Source organism: Callithrix jacchus, chromosome 10 (genome assembly GCF_049354715.1).
Source record: "Callithrix jacchus isolate 240 chromosome 10, calJac240_pri, whole genome shotgun sequence".
Classification (NCBI taxonomy): domain Eukaryota; kingdom Metazoa; phylum Chordata; class Mammalia; order Primates; family Cebidae; genus Callithrix; species Callithrix jacchus.
Window position 1 is genome coordinate 9,994,928 of NC_133511.1, and position 17,983 is coordinate 10,012,910.

Sequence of the window (17,983 nt, forward strand, 5' to 3'; positions counted from 1 at the left end):
AAAGGCATGTTTCACTTACCGCTGGGGTAGGAGTCTATCATTAGCCAGGTATCCTGGCTTATGAATCTCTTTATTATAATCTGCATACTTGGCTTGGACAGCATAGGAGGCCAAAAGAACTGCAGTTTCTGGTGGGCAATATATCTCATCGTTTAAGATGGCTTCCTTAACTTGCAAGAAGAAGAGTCTCTGGGTTATTTCTTGAATTAATTCCTCAGAAACATCTTCAGGAAAAAATTTAGCTCTAAACTTGAACTGTAAAGGATTCTCTTTTTTAACATCTTGCTGTGTCACCTGGAAAAATAATTTCAAGTGTAATCAACAAAAATCTTAAGTTTACAATAATTGAACCTAGTCACGTCAAATTCTTTTTGGAAGAAAGTGAGAAGTGAAATAGAAGATTCTAAATCTATGAAGTCCGATTTTAGTGTGTAATACTCTAAATCAGTAAACAAATATATGTGATAAAAGATTCCACGCTCTTGAATGTGACCTGTAAGCTCAGATTCTAATAACCAAATTGAAAACGTTTCTACATATTCTTGAGAAGCTTATCCTACAGATGTTTACGTCGAAATTGAAGCATTTAGTATGCCATCTGTAATACTTGCTTTAATATTTGTTATAGGCTAAGTTTTCAAATAGGAAAAGTAAGCATTTTTTTTTTGAGATGGTAAGCTGATGGTGCCTGACTGAATTAAAAACACACGATACCTCTTAATGATTAACATTAACTACAAAAGGAAGCTTGGAATCAATCAGACTGTTAGCTTTTCCAGCACAAATTCATGAAAATTTCAACTTAACATAATTGTTAATGTTATTGTACATATTTTACCTTTTTATTTAGTTTAAGCCATGTAGAATAACCTTTGCTGTCTACATACTGCAGCCCAAAAAACCAGACCTCACGCAAACCAACGGTTTTCACCACCTAAAACACAAGAAAAAAACAATTTCAGTTCAACATATACATTGAGTCTAGATGATATTACACTTCAAAAGAAGAACAAAACTATATAAGTATACACATATTTCTTTGCTGTAAAGGTTAGATTTAACATATTAAAGGAACATTTTTAAAAACTCAAATTCAAGTTTTCTATGCCCAATGTTTTTTTTTTTTGAGAAGGAGTTTTTACTGCTCTTGTTGCCCAAGCTGGAGTGCAATGGCACAATCACTGGAACTTCTGTCTCCTGCCTCCACCTCCCAAGAAGCTGTGATTACCAGCATGCACCACCACACCCAGCTAATTTTTTGTATTTTTAGTAGAGATGGGGTTTCATCATGTTGGCCAGGCTGATCTCGAACTCCTGACCACAGGTGATCTGTCCACCTCGGCCTCCCAAAGTGCTGGGATGAGCCACTGCACCCGGCCTCTACACTCCATTTTTCAGTGTCACTTCAATCCTCTTACTTGATCCACTTTTTCATACCTCCTTTTTTCTTATCTATCATGACCTCAACAAATAACAAGAGTCTTAAAAATACACATATAGTTTTCATAATCCTATATTTCTATTTCCATTTACCCCCACAAGTACCCTATTGGTATATTTAGGACAAATGGTATCATTCTGGTGATTAGAAAAGTGTCTGATAAAGCTTTGCGCAGTAGCAGTATCATAGACAGTGAGGTTTATCCAAACACGATTATTGCTAATTGAAAACTTTTCCCAATACCCCGCGGTGACAACTTGCAATATAGTCGACATTGGCAATTTTTGACAAAAGAAAAGTGTCTGATATATTCTGTATTCTATCTTCACTGAGCAAGAAACCATTATTGGAACATACCATAAATTCCACCTTTCTACTATTTTGCTCATGTTTTTTCTTCTGCCTAGAATGGGTCTTCCGTACTTTTATGACCTGTTAAAATAATTTATTCTGTAAGGACCAGTCAACTAACATGCCTTCTGTGAATAAAGCTCTCCTATCATCTAGATAAAATTAATCACTTGTTTCCCCGATATTCCCATAGGACTTTATCTCTCCTGCTATTAGAACAGTTACTCTATTACAATTGTGTTATTAGCAGTGTGTCTTTTACCCTCCTTGACTGCATAATACTTATGGACAGAGATTATTGATTTATTTGTCTTAAAATCCATGGTATCTCACAGAATGATTAGCCTGTAGTAGGCACTCAAAAGTATTACAGTAAATAAAGTGGTGGAGTTAGCACACACATCTAGGACTTGCCCACACTTAACAAAAGCATGTGATTTTTTAGAAATCTATATTTAAAATGAGGAAAATGAGCCAGGGGAGGTAAAAGTTCATTAACATTTTAAAAGCTTTATAGAAAGATTCATTATCAGTTTTTAAATAATATTCAATATCAGTTCTTTAAAAAAAAACATTCTTGGTTTTCTGGGACTTTTTTGCTTTTTTTTTTTTTTTTTTTTTAAGCAGGGTCTCACTCTACTCACCCTGGAGTACAGTGGTACAATTCATGGCTCACTGGAGCCTTAACCTCCTGGGCTGAAGCAATCCTCCTGCCTCAGCCTCCTGAATAGCGGGGAATACAGGCACATGCCACTGTATCCAGTTAATGTTGTTTGTTGTTTTTGGTTTTTTTTTTTTTTTGCTTTTTTTTTTCTGTAGAGTCAGGGTACTTGCTATGTTGCCAAGGTTGGTCATAAACTCCTGGCCTCAAGTGATCCTCCTCCTTCAGCCTCTCAAAATGCTGGGATTATAGATGTAAGCCACTGTGTGCTCAGCCTTTAATGTTCTTTTTTGTTGTTATTTGTTTTTTGAGATAGGGTCTTGCTCCATCACTCAGGCTGGAAGTGGTGCGGTGCAGTATCAGTTCACTGCAATCTCCACACCCCCCACCCAGGGCTCAAGCAATCTTCCCACCTCAGCCTCCTGAGTAGCTGGGACCACAAGTGTGCACCACCAAACACAGCAATGTTTTTCTATTTTTAGTAGAGACAGGGTCTCATGTTGCCCAAGCTGGTCTTGATCTCCTGAGTTCAGACAATCTGCCTGCCTCAGCCTCCCAAAGTGTTGGGATTATAGGCGTGAACCTTTGCGCCCAACCTGTTTTTTAAAAAATATTCTTAAAACATTTGGCAGGGCACAGTGGCTCATGCCTGTAATGCCAGCACTTTGGGAGGCCAAGGTGGCTGGACCACTAGAGGCCAGGAGTTCAAGATCAGCTTGGCCTACATGGTGAAACCCCATCTCTACCAAAAATACAAAAATTAGACAGTCCTGATGGTGCACACCACCCATAATCCCAGTTATAAGATAGACAGACAGACACACACACACACACACACACGCCTCCCTCTTAAACCATTCCAGGCTTTTGGTTTCAAGACAGAAAACTGAACCCTTCTGTTTACTTTCCCATTCTTGAAAATTTTCACTGAAATGACACAGTTAAAAAACACTGGTTGGGCACAGTGGCTCATGCCTGTGATCCCAACACTTTAGAAGGCCAAGGCAGGAGGAGCCCAGGAGTTTCAGAACAGCCTGGGCAACGTAGGGAGACCCTGTCTCCTTAAAAAAAAAAAAAAAATTAGCTGAGTGTGGTCACGTATATCTGCATTTCTAGCTACTCAGGAGGCTGAGGTGGGAGGATTGCTTGAGTCCAGGAGTCAAGGCTACAGTGAGCTGTGATCATGCCACTGCACTCCAGCCTGAGTGATAGAGCAAGACCCTGTCTCAAAAAATAAAAGTAAAAAATAAACTTCTGGAAGATGTGAAATATAAAATCTCATATTGATAACGCAAAAGCTGATCAATGCCAAACAATGAAAAATTCAATGTGGACAAAAGGAGATCCCAAATAATCTAACTTTGGTAAAAGATAGGTTGCCCCAGCAGTGCCATAGAAAACATTCAAGCTCAGAGTACAGGAGTAGGAATGTACAGGTCAAAAGCAGCAGAGAGAAGTATAACAAAGCAGCTGGCCTCAGCTTCTGCCCCCATACTCTGAGAGATTCACAATGCCGGGTACGTAAAAGGGAGATGTACCACAGTGGGCACAAGGGATAATAGCTAAACTAACTTTCTTACACAGATACAGGAACAAGAGAGCTCAGCTGTGAAATGCCCTAATTGGCCCTATCTCCCCAGCGGTTTAGGTGCTCCTAGAATTTTTTTTTTAATTAATACATCTTTGTGAGGCTGTCTTTAAGCGCCCATAAACTTTTGATCACATACTTTTATAAGTGAAACTCCTTGGGCACATAACTATAATATATGTATATTTATTTACAAATTACACACTGTCATGCTAATACACTATAACGCATATCTATTTGTAAACATTTTGGAAATGATTTTATATAAAAGATTTTATATACATATATATTTTTTTAGATGGAGTTTTGTTCTGTTGCCCAAGCTGGAGTACTTCTGCCTCCCAGATTTCAGCAATTCTCCCACCTCAGCCTCCTGAGTGGCTGGAATTACAGGTGCATGCCACCACAACCTGTTTGTATTTTTAGTAGAAGCAGAGTTTTGCAATGTTGGACAGGCTGGTCTCAAACTCGTGACCTCAAATAATTCACCTGCCTTGGCCTCCCAAAGTGCTGGGATGGATTACAGGCGTGAGCTACTGCATCCAGCCTAAAAATATATTTTAATACTTCTTTCACCCTAACAGATGTTCTTACACACTCTTTGGGGGTGTGAACACTCACACCGTACTTTAATCCCACAAGAAGCAGCTAGAGGAGAAGGCTAGTCAAGAAGAGTCAGCAAGAAGCAAACCAAAGGACTTCAAGCACTCAGAGTCCCCAAAACAGAGCAGCTGCCCTCGATCTAACATCATAATCAGACATGGGGCTTTGCTACACATGGACTCATGAAGCTATGTGCTCTCATTTCAGAGGACCCAGTTTACTCCTGGCTTGACATAAAGCTGCCAGCTCATTCCATACACACTATATACAAAAGTAAAGCCTGTATTTAGATCCTTGCATTTGAGTTCAAGAAAAGCAGTCAGGAAATAGAACAAGGACTAAAGAACTGCTGAGAACAGTCCATAACAGATAACAATACTCAATAATCTAGACCAGGCTGGACAGTGTCTCACGCCTATAATCCCAGCACTTTGGGAGGCCAAGGCAAGCGGATAACTTCAGCTCAGGAGTTCAAGATCAACTTGGGCAACATAGCAAAACCCCATCTCTACCAAAAATACAAAAAAAATTAGCCAGGGGCTAAGGTGGAAGGATTGCTTGAGCCTAGGAGGTAGAGGTTACAGTGAGCCGAGACTGCACCACTGCATTCCAGCCTGGGCAACAGGAGTGAGATTCTATCTCAAAAAAAATTATTTTAAATAAATAATAATCTAGACCATTTACAATATGAATTGTGTGTGTGTATGTGTGCGAGTGTGTGTGGTCAGTGTTGCTTAGTGATGGAAATACATGCTGAGAAAGGCATCGTTAGACAATTTCATCATCGTATGAACATCATAGAGTATACTTGAACAAACCTAGCTGCCACAGCCTACTACACACCTAGGCTATACAGTATAGCCTATTGCTCCTAGCCTACAAACCTGCACAGCATGTTACTATATCGAATACTGTAGGCAACTCTAACACAACTGTAAGTATTTGCGTATTTAAATATATCTAAACACAGAAAAGGTACAGTAAAAATATGGTATTACAATCTTATGGGACTACTACAGTATATGCGGCCTGTCGTTGACAGAAACATCCTTATGCAGCATTGACACTGTATTTATCTATATAAATAGAAAGAGATACATAAAGCCATCGAATACTGTTCTACGCACTTTATATAGATTTTCACTTAATTCTCACAATAATATACCTCTAAAGAAGTAATGTTACCTCATCCTAATTAGAGCAAGGAAAATAAGGCAAAGAGATTAATTTGTCCAAAGTCAAACAGGTACAACTGGAACTACTGCAGGCAGTGTGGCTCCAGGGCCCATACTATTAAACTACTACACATTACTGCCCTATAACAATTGAGGTTTCATTTTCTGATCCAAGTTAAAGTAACTCTACCTAATAAAGAGTAAGTTTTATTTCTTAGTATCCAATACTAAAAAGAATAACTTTCCGATTAGTTTTTGGCTGCCACAAACATTTCACTTACTATAAATAACATTTCAATTTGCTATGAAGTACAATAAATGCAAACTCTATTCATATTTTTATTCAAGATAGACTTTATATTCACAAACAGGAGTCCTAGAAGACTCAACAGAAGTGGATATTATACCAAAACAAATGTGATTTGGAAAAAAAACAGAAAGTAGTGGATATCATTTCACAAGGTATGGTGAACTCAGCTCTCTGATTTTGCTTTACAACTTCGCTCATCCACACAAAGCCTTTCATCATCCAAAAAGACCTTAGCAGGACTTTTCATTTTAGGAATTACCTAATTAGGGGATTAAGTATATTATTTGTTAGGAGAAGCAGCAACTTTTCAGAATTTAAAATTTTTATTTCATCAGATTTGAATCTGCATTTGACAGAATGACAACTAATAAACCCAAGGTATCTCATGTTACTTATTGCTAAAATGCTAGAAACTTTCATTCTTTAAGATCAAGTTATTCTGAGTACAAGCTATTACTCTCCTGCTCCTAAGAAAAAGTATATGTAAAGGTTATCCTTTTTTTTTTTTTTTTAAATTTATTACGTACGCAAAGCCTCCTCTAAGTTTCATGCCATGCATGATATACCACCTTCCTTGACCACTGGACACAATCTCTTACCTTATTTTCTCAGTAAAACTTTCTCACACTGCACTGCAACATTACCTGGCAAGCTTAAATTTTAAAATATTGAAGATTTAGAGTAGGCCCAGACAATTAAATCAGCATCTCTGGAAGGGGTTATGAAGGCACTGTCTCCTCCCCCTTTTTTTTAAGCTCCACAACTGACTCTAATGCATACCCAAGACTGAGAAGAAAGATAAGATCAGTAGTCCCAGCTCCTTAACATACCAGATACCTGACCTCTATATCCCAACCTTTGTTCGCCTCATACATTATGAACCTATGACACCAAATTGTTAGTGATCTCCTTATAGCCTATACAGGTTGAGCATCCCTAATGCAAAAATCCAAAATCCAAAATGTTGCAAAATCTGAAATCTCTTCAATACCAACATGACTCTGTGAGTGGAAAGCTCCACACCTAACCTAATGTGATGGGTCCCAGTAAAAACTCAGTATACATTTTATTTCATACATAAAAGTATTATTATTACTATTTTGAGACAGAGTTTCACTCTTGGTGCTCAGGCTGGTGAGCAACGGCACCTCGGTTTACCACAATCTCTGCCTCCCGGGTTCGAGCAATTCTCCTGCTTCAGCCTCCTGAGTAGCTGGGATTACAGTCATGCACCAACACTCCCGCTAGTTTTGTATTTTTAGTAGAAATGGGTTTTCTCCATGTTGGTCAGGCTGGTCTCGAACTCCTGACCTCAGGTAATCTGCCCGTCTTAGCCTCCCAAAGTGCTAATATTACAGGTGTGAGCCACCATGCCCAGCACATGCATAAAATTATTTAAAGCATTTTATAAAATTACTTTCAGTCGGCTGGGTGTGGTGGCTCATGCCTGTAATCCCAGAACTTTGGGAGGCCGAAGCGGGTGGATCACGAGGTCGAGAGATCGAGACCATCCTGGTCAACAGGGTGAAACCCCGTCTCTACTAAAAATACAAAAAAATTAGCTGGGCATGGTGATGCGTGCCTGTAATCCCAGCTACCCAGGAGGCTGAGGCAGGAGAATTGCCTGACCCAGGAGGCAGAGGTTGCGGTGAGCCAAGATCGCACCATTGCACTCCAGCCTGGGTAACAAAAGCGAAACGCCGTCTCAAAAAAACAAAATTACTTTCAGTCTATGTGTCTAAGTTGTACATGAAACATAAATGAATTTTGTGTTTAGACTTGGGTCCCATCCCCAAGATACCTCATGATACATATGCAAATATTCCAAAATCTAAAAAAAAATCCAAAATCTTAAACACTTCTAGTCCCAAGCATTTTGGGTAAGGGATGCTCTCTACCTGTAATTCCCTCTTCTTTCGCTCCCGCTGTCTCTTCTGCCCATGATTCCTACTCATTTCACTCAACTCTGTAGATTATTCTTGAAACCTGTTTAGTCCCCAACACAATGATTCTCACAGATGTTAAATAAATGCCTGCTGAAAATTATTTTTGAGAAGTCCTCTCCCACAAATGTAGGAATGTAAAAGAATAAAGAATATCCCCACTGCTGTAGTAGGGGTATCTGAATAGCTACCATGAAAAATTCCCAGTGCTACATTGTTGGATTATCAGCAAAAGTACAGAAAAATAGAGAAAGAGGTATGCAACAACATTCACACTACAAAAGTTGCATATTTCATGCAGTTAGATGATACCTGGTCAAAAAGTTGTTTGCCAGTTGTATTGGGCTGAATGGCAAATTCCAGCTCAGCATCCATTGTAGTTACTCTTACGTTGATCTGTAATAAAAATAAAAAGAATAGTAGTACAAAAGAGAAAGTACACTAAGTTATCAGGCATGAGAAAATACTTTCATGATATTCTTTATTAAAGTGATAAAATTTTATTTTCATCACAAGAAATCTTAAATCTGTTTGAAAAGCTTGTATTTGAAGAGTATATAAAGTTCTCATTTAGAAACATCTATTGAATACCTAACATACACTGGGCACTAAGCTGCAGGCTTTCAATACTCTCATTTAGCTCCTGCTATAATAGTAGGAGATACTCCCTTTATTTCTAAAGAAACACAAAGAATTTCCATTATTTAGCTAAGGACACATGGATATTAAAAGGCAGAGCAAGAGCTAGAAGTGGTAGCTCACACCTTTAGTCCCAGCACTTTGGAAAGCCAAGGTGGGAGGATATCTTGAGGCCAGGAGTTTGAGACCAGCCTGGGCAACACAGTAAGACTTTGTCTCTATGAAAAAGTTAAAAATTAGTTGGGTGTGGAGGTATGTGCCTATTATCTCCAAGAGGCTGAGTTGGGAGGATTACTTGAGCCTACGACTTTGAGGACCGCAGAGAGCTATAATGTATGTATCTATGATTATACCGCTGCACTTCGGCCTGCGCAACACAGCAAGACCCTGCCTCCAAAAACAAAACAAAACAAAAAAGGCAAAGTAGGCATTTAAACTGAGGTCTAACTCTACATGCTTTGAATCTGATTCACTATCCCATATTTATTTCCACATAAAAATCCTAAAAATCAGACTTCATTTTATTCATACTATAAACACATTCTTCACTTTAGAAAAGCATTTATTGGCCAGGTGCGGTGGCTCATGCCTAAAATCCCAGCACTTTGGGAGGCCGAGGTGGGTGGATCACGAGGTCAAGAGATCGAGACCATCCTGGTCAACAAAGTGAAACCCCGTCTCTATTAAAAATACAAAAATAAGTTGGGCATGGTGACACGTGCCTGTAGTCCCAGCTACTCGGGAGGCTGAGGCAGGAGAATTGCTTGAACCCAGAAGGCAGGGATTGCAGCGAGCCGAGATCGTGCCATTGCACTCCATTCTGGGTAACAACAGCGAAACTCCATCTCAAAAAAAAAAAAAGAAAAAAAAAATGAAAGCAAGAAAAGCATTTATCTACAATGCTTTACTTGCTAAACTCTATTTTTTGTTGTTCTTTTTAGAGACAGGATCTCACTATGTTGTGCTCAGGCGGGAGTGCAGTGGCCACTCATGGGTGCAATCATGGCACACTACAACCTTGATCTCCTGGACTCAAGCCTATATTCCCATCTCAATCTACCAAGTAGCTAAGAGACAGGCATGTACTGCCATGCCCAGCTCCAAACTCTGCTAACTAATAATTTTCATGTGTAAATACCTTTCTAATATCTCAAAAACTAACATGCCTTACCAAAATAATTTTAACCACAGAATAGCATCTTCACCGAGAATTCCTCACGATCCATAAATTTTTTCTTTTTTTTTTTTTATTTTACTTTAGATTCTGCAGTACATGCACAGATCATGCAGGATTGTTGCACAGGTACACATGTAGCAATGTGGTTTGCTGACTCCATCCCCCCAACACCTACATCTGGCATTTCTCCCCATGTTATCCCTCCCCAACTCCCCACCCCCTGCTGTCCCTCCCTCGGCCCCCCCCAACAGACCCCAGCCTGCGATGCTCCCCTCCCCATGTCCATGTGTTCTCATTGTTCAATACCCACTTATGAGTGAGAACACGCAGTGCTTGAATTTCTGTTCTTGTGTCAGTTTGCTGAGAATGATGATTTCCAGATTCATCCATGTCCCTACAAAGGACATGAACTCATCGTTTTTTATGGCTGCATAGTGTTCCATGGTATATATATTAACTTACTTCTCCTTGAATTTTCCATTATTTAATTTGCTGTTTCTTTTTTTTTTTTTTTTTTTTTGAGACAGAGTTTCGCTCTTGTTACCCAGGCTGGAGTGCAATGGCGTGATCTCGGCTCACCGCAACCTCCACCTCCTGGGTTCAGGCAATTCACCTGCCTCAGCCTCCTGAGTAGCTGGGATTACAGGCACGCGCCACTGTGCCCAGCTAATTTTTTTTGTATTTTTAGTAGAGACAAGGTTTCACCATGTTGACCAGGATGGTCTCGATCTCTCGACCTCGTGATCCACCCGCCTCGGCCTCCCAAAGTGCTAGGATTACAGGCGTGAGCCACCGCGCGCCCGGCCTGCTGTTTCTGTATCTATTTTGAGCAAAAATCTGACATGAAGTGACACGAGACTATCACTTGCAGTGAATTAATTCATTCCACTTCACACATGAATCTATAGAAATATTAATACTTTAGAGATGATGCCATAGACCTTGAAGGGAGTTTCATGATATAATGACATATGCACATAATATATTGTAAATTCACCTTTCTAAAACCCAAAAACTTCCACATTCTGAAACTCATCCAGCTTCAAGAGCTGTTTTCTCTACAGGGCAAGTTCTATACTTCCAGAATTGTTAATAAATCAACAACACGCAATTGATATCCAACTGCATATACAATTTTAACTTTTTAAGGAATAATAAACACTCTCCACTCAATTATACTAGCAAAGAGTTTTCTAAATTGGCTGTACACATTCATATTCCTACCAGAAATACAATGTAGTCACAGCTGCTCCACATCCTTATCTACACTGGATTATTACCAGTCTTTTGTTTGTTTTTTGAGACAAGTCTCACTCTGTTACCCAGGCTGGAGTGCAGTGATATCATCTTGGCTCACTGCAACCTTCACCTCCTAAATTCAAGAGATTCTCCTGCCTCAGCCTCTCAAGTAGTTGGAATTACAGGCATGCATCTCAATGCCTGGCTCATTTTTGTACTTTCAGTAGAGACAGAGTTTCACCATTTTGGCCAGGTTGTCCTGAACTCCTGACTTCAAGTGATCCTCCCACCTCAGCCTCCCAAAGTGCTAGGATTACAGGTATGAGTCACCATGCCCAGCCTACCAGTCTTTAATATAGCTTATTTTGTGAATATTATCTGCTCAAATATTTTGCTCACTAAAAAAAAAAAAAAAAAAATCTCAGTTGTCTTATTATTGAACTGTAGAAGGACTTTATATGGCAACTTTTTTCTCCCGTTGTCTTGCCTTTCCATGTTCTATCTTTCACAAAGAAAAAGTTTTTAATTTTGATTAACTCCAATATTTTCTTTAATGGTTCAAATTTTCCGTGTATTACATAAAAAATTTTCATCTATTTCAAGGTCACAAATTTTTTCCTATGTTTTCTTCTAGATGTTTTATAGTTTGGGCTTTTGAATGTAGGTCTATACTTCACTAAGTTTATGTTTGTGTAAATTGTGAGACAAGAGTCAATGTTCACGTTTTTCTGTATGGATAACCCTTCGTGCCAGTATCATTTGTTGAAAATAATTGTAGTTCCCCATTAAATTGTGTGACACCCTTGTCAGGAATCTAATGAATACATATATGTGTATGTATGCGCATTGGTATATTTTTGTTTCACTGATACCATTAGTCTATTTATTCTTTCCTCAGTAACTCAATGTCTTACTTCAGCAACATAAGAATAAAACCTGAAATCCAGGAGTGTAAGTTTTCATTTTTGGAAATTGCTTTAGCTATTCCGTACACAGTTTGGCATAGCCATATATTAATATATTTTAGAATCAGCTAGTCAATTTTAATCAAAGAAGACTGCCTAGATTCAACTGACTGAAACTGAATTTCATTTACAAAACTTTTATGAAGAACTGACATCTTAATACAAGTTTATAAAGATATCTATACACATTTTATGGTTCTCTGTATATTTAAATCTTTAATTTCTTACAGCTAGTTTTCAGTGCAGAGATCTGACACAGCATTTGTACATTTATTCCTAAGGATGTCACGTTTTTTATGCTGTTAGAAATGCTGTTGCTTCATTTTTCAAACTTTGCTTTTATCATTTACTAGGCACTAAATATATATATCAGATTCTACTAATCTTTACCATATTTCCTAGGGTAACTAATTATATTCCCATTTTATACATGAGGAAATGAACAATTGGACAGACTGGGCTAAATTAACAAAGATCACAGAGATTAGAGGCAGAACCAAGGCAAGAACTAAGAGTTTGACCTAGAAGTCATGACCACATAATACTATGCTCTAGCCATATTAATCTAAAAATAAATAACAGTAATATCAGTACCTTTTACTTCCAACAACTCTACCAAAATTCTATGCCTTGTTCCAAAAAGAATCTAATGGTATCTTACTGAGGGAAGGTGTTGTCTTTCCAGGTCCACAACGGGGCATGGTTTTAAGGGCAAGAACTTCCCAGCCCCATGCCCTGCTCCCATCTCCCTCCATCCAAGAGATTTAACTGCCTTTAAATTTTTGCTGGTCAATCCCATTACTGGGTACATATCCAAAGGATTATAAATCATTCTACTATAAGGACACATGCACACGAATGTTCACTGCAGCACTGTTTACAATAGCAAAGACCTGGAACCAACCCAAATGCCCATCGATGATAGACTGGACAGGGAAAATGTGGCACATATACACCAAATATTAGGCAGCCATTAAAAATTATGAGTTCATGTCCTTTGTAGGGACATGGACAAACCTAAAAACCATCATTCTCAGCAAACTGACACAAAAACAGAAAATCAAACACCGCATGTTCTCACTCATAGGCAGGCGTTAAACAATGAGAACACAAGGACACAGGGAGGGGAGCACCACCCACTGGGGCCTGTTTGGGGGAAACATGAGAGGGACAGCAGGGGGTGCGGAGTTGGGGAGATATAGCATCGGGAGAACTGCCAGATATAGGTGAAGGGGAGGAAGGCAGCAAATCACGCTGCCATGTGTGTACCTATGCAACAATCTTGCATGTTCTTCACATGTACCCCAAAACCTAAAATGCAATAAAAAAAAATTAACTGGGGTGGGAAAGGGTCAAAAGTCAATCACTCCAGTGGAAGTTCTAAGGAACTCCTTTCATTGGCCAGACGTCTTGGAGAAGGTGGGGGCTCCTCCCAGGTTAAAAGTCCCCTTCTTCCTCACCCCATTGGATTCCATGTCTGAATCCCCTTCCACAAACTCTGTCGTGGAAGCTCTTTCTCTCTCCTGGATTTTCCCTCTGGAGTCCCCTCACACACACACACACACACACACACACACACACACACACACTTTCTCCCCCTAAAATAAATTCACTTTCTGCAAAAACACTGTTTGGGGTCTGGTATTTATTCTGTAAGCACACCTGGTCTCCTCTCATTCTTGAGAGCAGGAGACCAAGAACCCTGGAGAAACGTCCTCTCAGGGTAGCTGAGGGCACCCCTGAACCCCAGCATTACTATGTAGACAGTGTCAAATGTAATAAAATAACTTACTGGTTTCGGCATTTTCGTTCTCTTTTCGTTACCTTCTTAAAGATTCTTCACTTCTATGAATTCTGTTGTCACTTTCTGTTTAAAAAAAAAAAGGCAAATCTATTATCTTTTTAAATAAGATATTGTAACTATAATTTGTATAAGATATAAATTAAAATATTTAAAAGTAACAAGGAATGATTTCATTCTAATTTTCAAGGTCTTCTACTAGCATTGCACATTCCCTAAAAAGATTGAAATCTGAAATTAAAAACACCACATATCTCAAATACCATGATATAAATACACTGATCTACCAGAAGTTTTCATTTAATTACAGACAAGAGCAAGAAAACATCATTAAGAGCCCACAAGCTCTCTCTGTGTCAGGCTCATCTCTGTGCCCAGGATGTGAGAGAAAGGAACAATGAAAGTAAGGATACACGGATTCAGATTCTAGAAGAGCTTAAGAATACTTTTCAATGTTTTTCTCTGTACTGCCAAAAACAAAAGGAAATTCTAATTAATGTAAGCTACAAAAAATAACAAGAAACTAATTTTTACTTTTTATTTTTTTAAAGACAGGGTCTCATTCTGACATCCAAGCTTGAGTAGAGTGGTGACATCACAGCTCACTGCAACCGAAATGTCCCAGGCTCAAGTGATCCTCCTGCCTTGGCCTCCCGAGCAGCTAGGATCATGAGCACGTTCCACCATGCCCAGCTAGTTTTTTTATTGTACTTTTTTGTAGAGGCAGGGTCGCCCTATACTGCTCAGGCTGTCTCAAACTCCTGGCCTCAGGCAATCCTCTGAGCCTTCCAAAGTGCTACAATTACAGGCACAAGCCACTGCACCTGGCTTATTTTTCCTTCCTTTAAGTTTGAAAATACAAGTAGAGAAAAATATGAAGAGCTTATTCGCCCAATGTGTGCAAAACAGGCAAAGCTCCTGCACACTAACACCCTGCATTCAGCTAGACACAGTGGCTCACATCTGTAATCCCAACACTCTGGGACCTGTAATCCCAGCACTTTGGGAGGTCCAGGTGAGAGGACTGCTTGAGCCCAGGCGGCTGAAGCTGCAGTGAGCAGTGATCATACCACTGCACACTCTGACCTGGACAACAGAGCAAGACCCTGTCTCAAAAACAAATTAGCGAAAAACAAAAATAGTTATCAACTGCTGTTTAAGATGCCATAACTAAGGCCAGGTACCGTGGCTCACGACTGTAGTCCCAGCACTTTGGGATGCTGAGGCAGGCGGATCATTTGAGGTCAGGAGTCCAAGAGCACACTGAAACCCTGTTTCTACCAGAAATATAAAAATCAGCCAGGCATGGTGGCAGCTGCCTGTAATCCTCCCAGCTACTCGGGAAGCTTGAGGCAGGAGAATCACGTGAACTCAGGAGACAGAGATTGCAATGAGCCGAGATTGTGCCACTGTACTTGAAGAACCCGGGTGGCAGAGTGAGACTGTGTCTCAAAAAAAAAAAAAACAAAAACAAAAACAGATGCTATAACTAACAAAAGTGAAAATTCTCTAAGTTGTATAAAAATGAAATTTAGGTAAGGCCATTTCCCTAAATTCTACTTAATCACAAGTAACAGACTACCAACAAACCTCTTACCAGAGAAAATTTCCTCCTGAGATTTTTTTATTTTTTAGATGGAGTCTAGCTCTGCCACTCAGGCTGAAGTGCAGTGATGGCAGTGGTGCGATCTCGGCTCACTGCAACCTCTGCCTCCTGGGTTCAGCCAATTCTCCTCCTTCAGCCGCCATAGCTGGTATTACAGGCAGCCACCACCATGCCCAGCTAACATGTGTATTTTTAGTAGAGACAGGGTTTCATCATGTTAGCCAGGCTGGGCTCAAACTCCTGACCTCAAGTGATTTACCCGCCTCGGTCTCCCAAAGTGCTGGGATTACAGGCAATGAAATTTTGTTGGAGGTATAAACCCCTCATTTCTTAATTCTTATTTCCTAGCTTATTCTCATCTACACTCACTTAAATGAACCTAAATTTATTTCAGTCCAATTTTTAAATTCTATGCCCATTTTTCATCCCAACTACTATTACTGCCTTATTTCAGATCTCATCATCTCAGGTCTTGATTGAAATACCCTCCAGGCCAGGCATGGATAGCTCACACCTGTAATTCCAGCAATTTGAGAAGTGGGAGGATCACTTGAGCCCCCCAGTTTGAGACCAGCCTAGGCAACATGGTAAAACTCCGTCTGTACCAAAAAAAGGAGATAAATAAATATAAAACCTAGCCAGACGTGGTGATGGAAGTCTGCTTCAGCCTGAAAAGTACAGGTTGAAGTGAGCTGAGATCACCAATGCACTCCAGCCTGGGCAACAGAGCAAGACACCACCTCAAAAAACAAACAAAAAATGATCTATAACCTACTGGTTCAGAAAAATTCCTTCATCTCATATTTTGCAGAACAATTTTATTCATATTCTTCACATATATATAAGACATGTATGTCACCATCAAAACTTTGGCCATTTTTTTAATATTAAGAGTTTTCTAGATTACATAAGCATTTTATTGAATCGGTGATACAATCACTAAAAGTTTTATCCCAAGCAAAACTGTCTTGTCCTAAGTTACATGGGCAATAAACGGCCAAAGTACAAGTCTTTTAACACGTAGCATCCAGAGCTCTACAACATGTCAGTCTGTCTTCCTCCCTGTTGATTATTAAAGGAGTGCTAACTAACTTCATTTGTGAAAATACACCTGAAGAAAGTATTAACAAATGTGTATACTGGTACCGTTACAAAGACTCTAATTATAGTACAATTTATATAAGTTTATATAAAACTGGGAGTTTAGTTAGGTCAATTATGGTATATCTACAAGATCCACTGTCACAATGCAGCCCATCAAAATGTTATAGAAAAACACTAAATGACATAGGAAGAGATTCACAAACCACTAAGTAAAAAGGCAGGTTATAAAACCATCTATAGTAGCCAGGCATGGTGGCTCACACCTGTAATCCAGCACAAAGGCAGGAGGATCACTTGAGGGCAAGAGTTCAAGACCCACCTGGGTAACAAAGAGACCACGTCTCTACAAAAAATAAAAAATAAAAATTAACCAGTTATAGTAGAGTGTACACGTAGTACTAGCTACTCAAGAGGCTGAGGCAGGAAGATGACCTGAGCCCAGAAGTTTGAGGCTGCAGTGAGTTATGATCACACCACTACAATCCAGCCTGGGCAACAGAGCAAGATTCTGTCTAAAAGGTAAAACATAAACATTAGGCCAGGCGTGGTGGCCCATGCCTGTAATCCCAGCACTTTGGGAGGCCAAAGCAGGAGGATCACAAGGTCAGGAGATCAAGACCATCCTGGCCAACATGGTGAAATCCCATCTTGAAAAAAACAAAACAAAACAAAACATTTTTCAAAATCCATAGAATACCCGCCAGGCACGGTTGCTCAAGCCTGTAATCAATCCCAACACTTTGGGAGGCCGAGGCGGATGGATCACGAGGTCAAGAGATCGAGACCATCCTGGTCAACATGGTGAAACCCCGTCTCTACTAAAAATACAAAATTTAGCTGGGCATGGTGGCGTGTGCCTGTAACCCCAGCTACTTGGGGGGCTGAGGCAGGAGAATTGCCTGAACCCAGGAGGCGGAGGTTGCAGTGAGCCGAGATCGTGCCATTGCACTCCAGCCTGGGTAACAAGAGCGAAACTCCGTCTCCAAAAAAAAAAAGAAGAGAATATCATCACTCTTTTTTTTAAGGAATGACATGCAGGAGACCAGGGTTAAATATTGTTAAAATTTTTAATATAAAAAAAAGGAATGAATGAAAAGACCGGAATAATTATATTCTAAAATACTAAGAGGCTCTAAGAATTAAAATGAACTCTGTAAACTTGTAAAATGAAAATGTAGAGGTTTTGTAATAAAAAACTAACTTCTTTTTTTTTGTGGGGTCGGGGGGAGGGACAGAGTCTCGCGCTATCATCCAGGCTGGAGTGTACTGATACTATCTAGGTTCACTGCAAACTCCACCTCCCAGGTTCAAGCAATTTTCCTGCCTCAGCCTCCCAAGTAGCTGGGATTACAGGCTCACGTCACATCTGGCTAATTTTTG

At 39.7% G+C, this 17,983-nt stretch overlaps 1 protein-coding gene and 1 non-coding gene across 3 annotated transcripts in view; one reads left to right on the top strand and one right to left on the bottom strand.

The window, feature by feature from the left end:
• RDX (radixin) overlaps window positions 1-17,983 on the bottom strand; it is a 100,983-nt gene that overhangs the window by 71,248 nt on the left and 11,752 nt on the right. For both annotated transcript variants that reach the window (XM_035264475.3, XM_035264473.3), the window contains exons 2-5: window positions 13,885-13,959; window positions 8,385-8,468; window positions 839-934; window positions 20-294 (exon numbers count right to left, since the gene is read on the bottom strand). In XM_035264475.3, the coding sequence (XP_035120366.1) occupies window positions 20-294; window positions 839-934; window positions 8,385-8,468; window positions 13,885-13,896 (467 nt within the window). In that variant the 5' untranslated portion in view covers window positions 13,897-13,959. The remainder of the gene's footprint in view (window positions 1-19; window positions 295-838; window positions 935-8,384; window positions 8,469-13,884; window positions 13,960-17,983) is intronic.
• LOC118145869 (U4 spliceosomal RNA) lies at window positions 1,605-1,744 on the top strand. Its single transcript, XR_013523660.1, has one exon. It is a non-coding gene; the product is annotated as a U4 spliceosomal RNA (small nuclear RNA).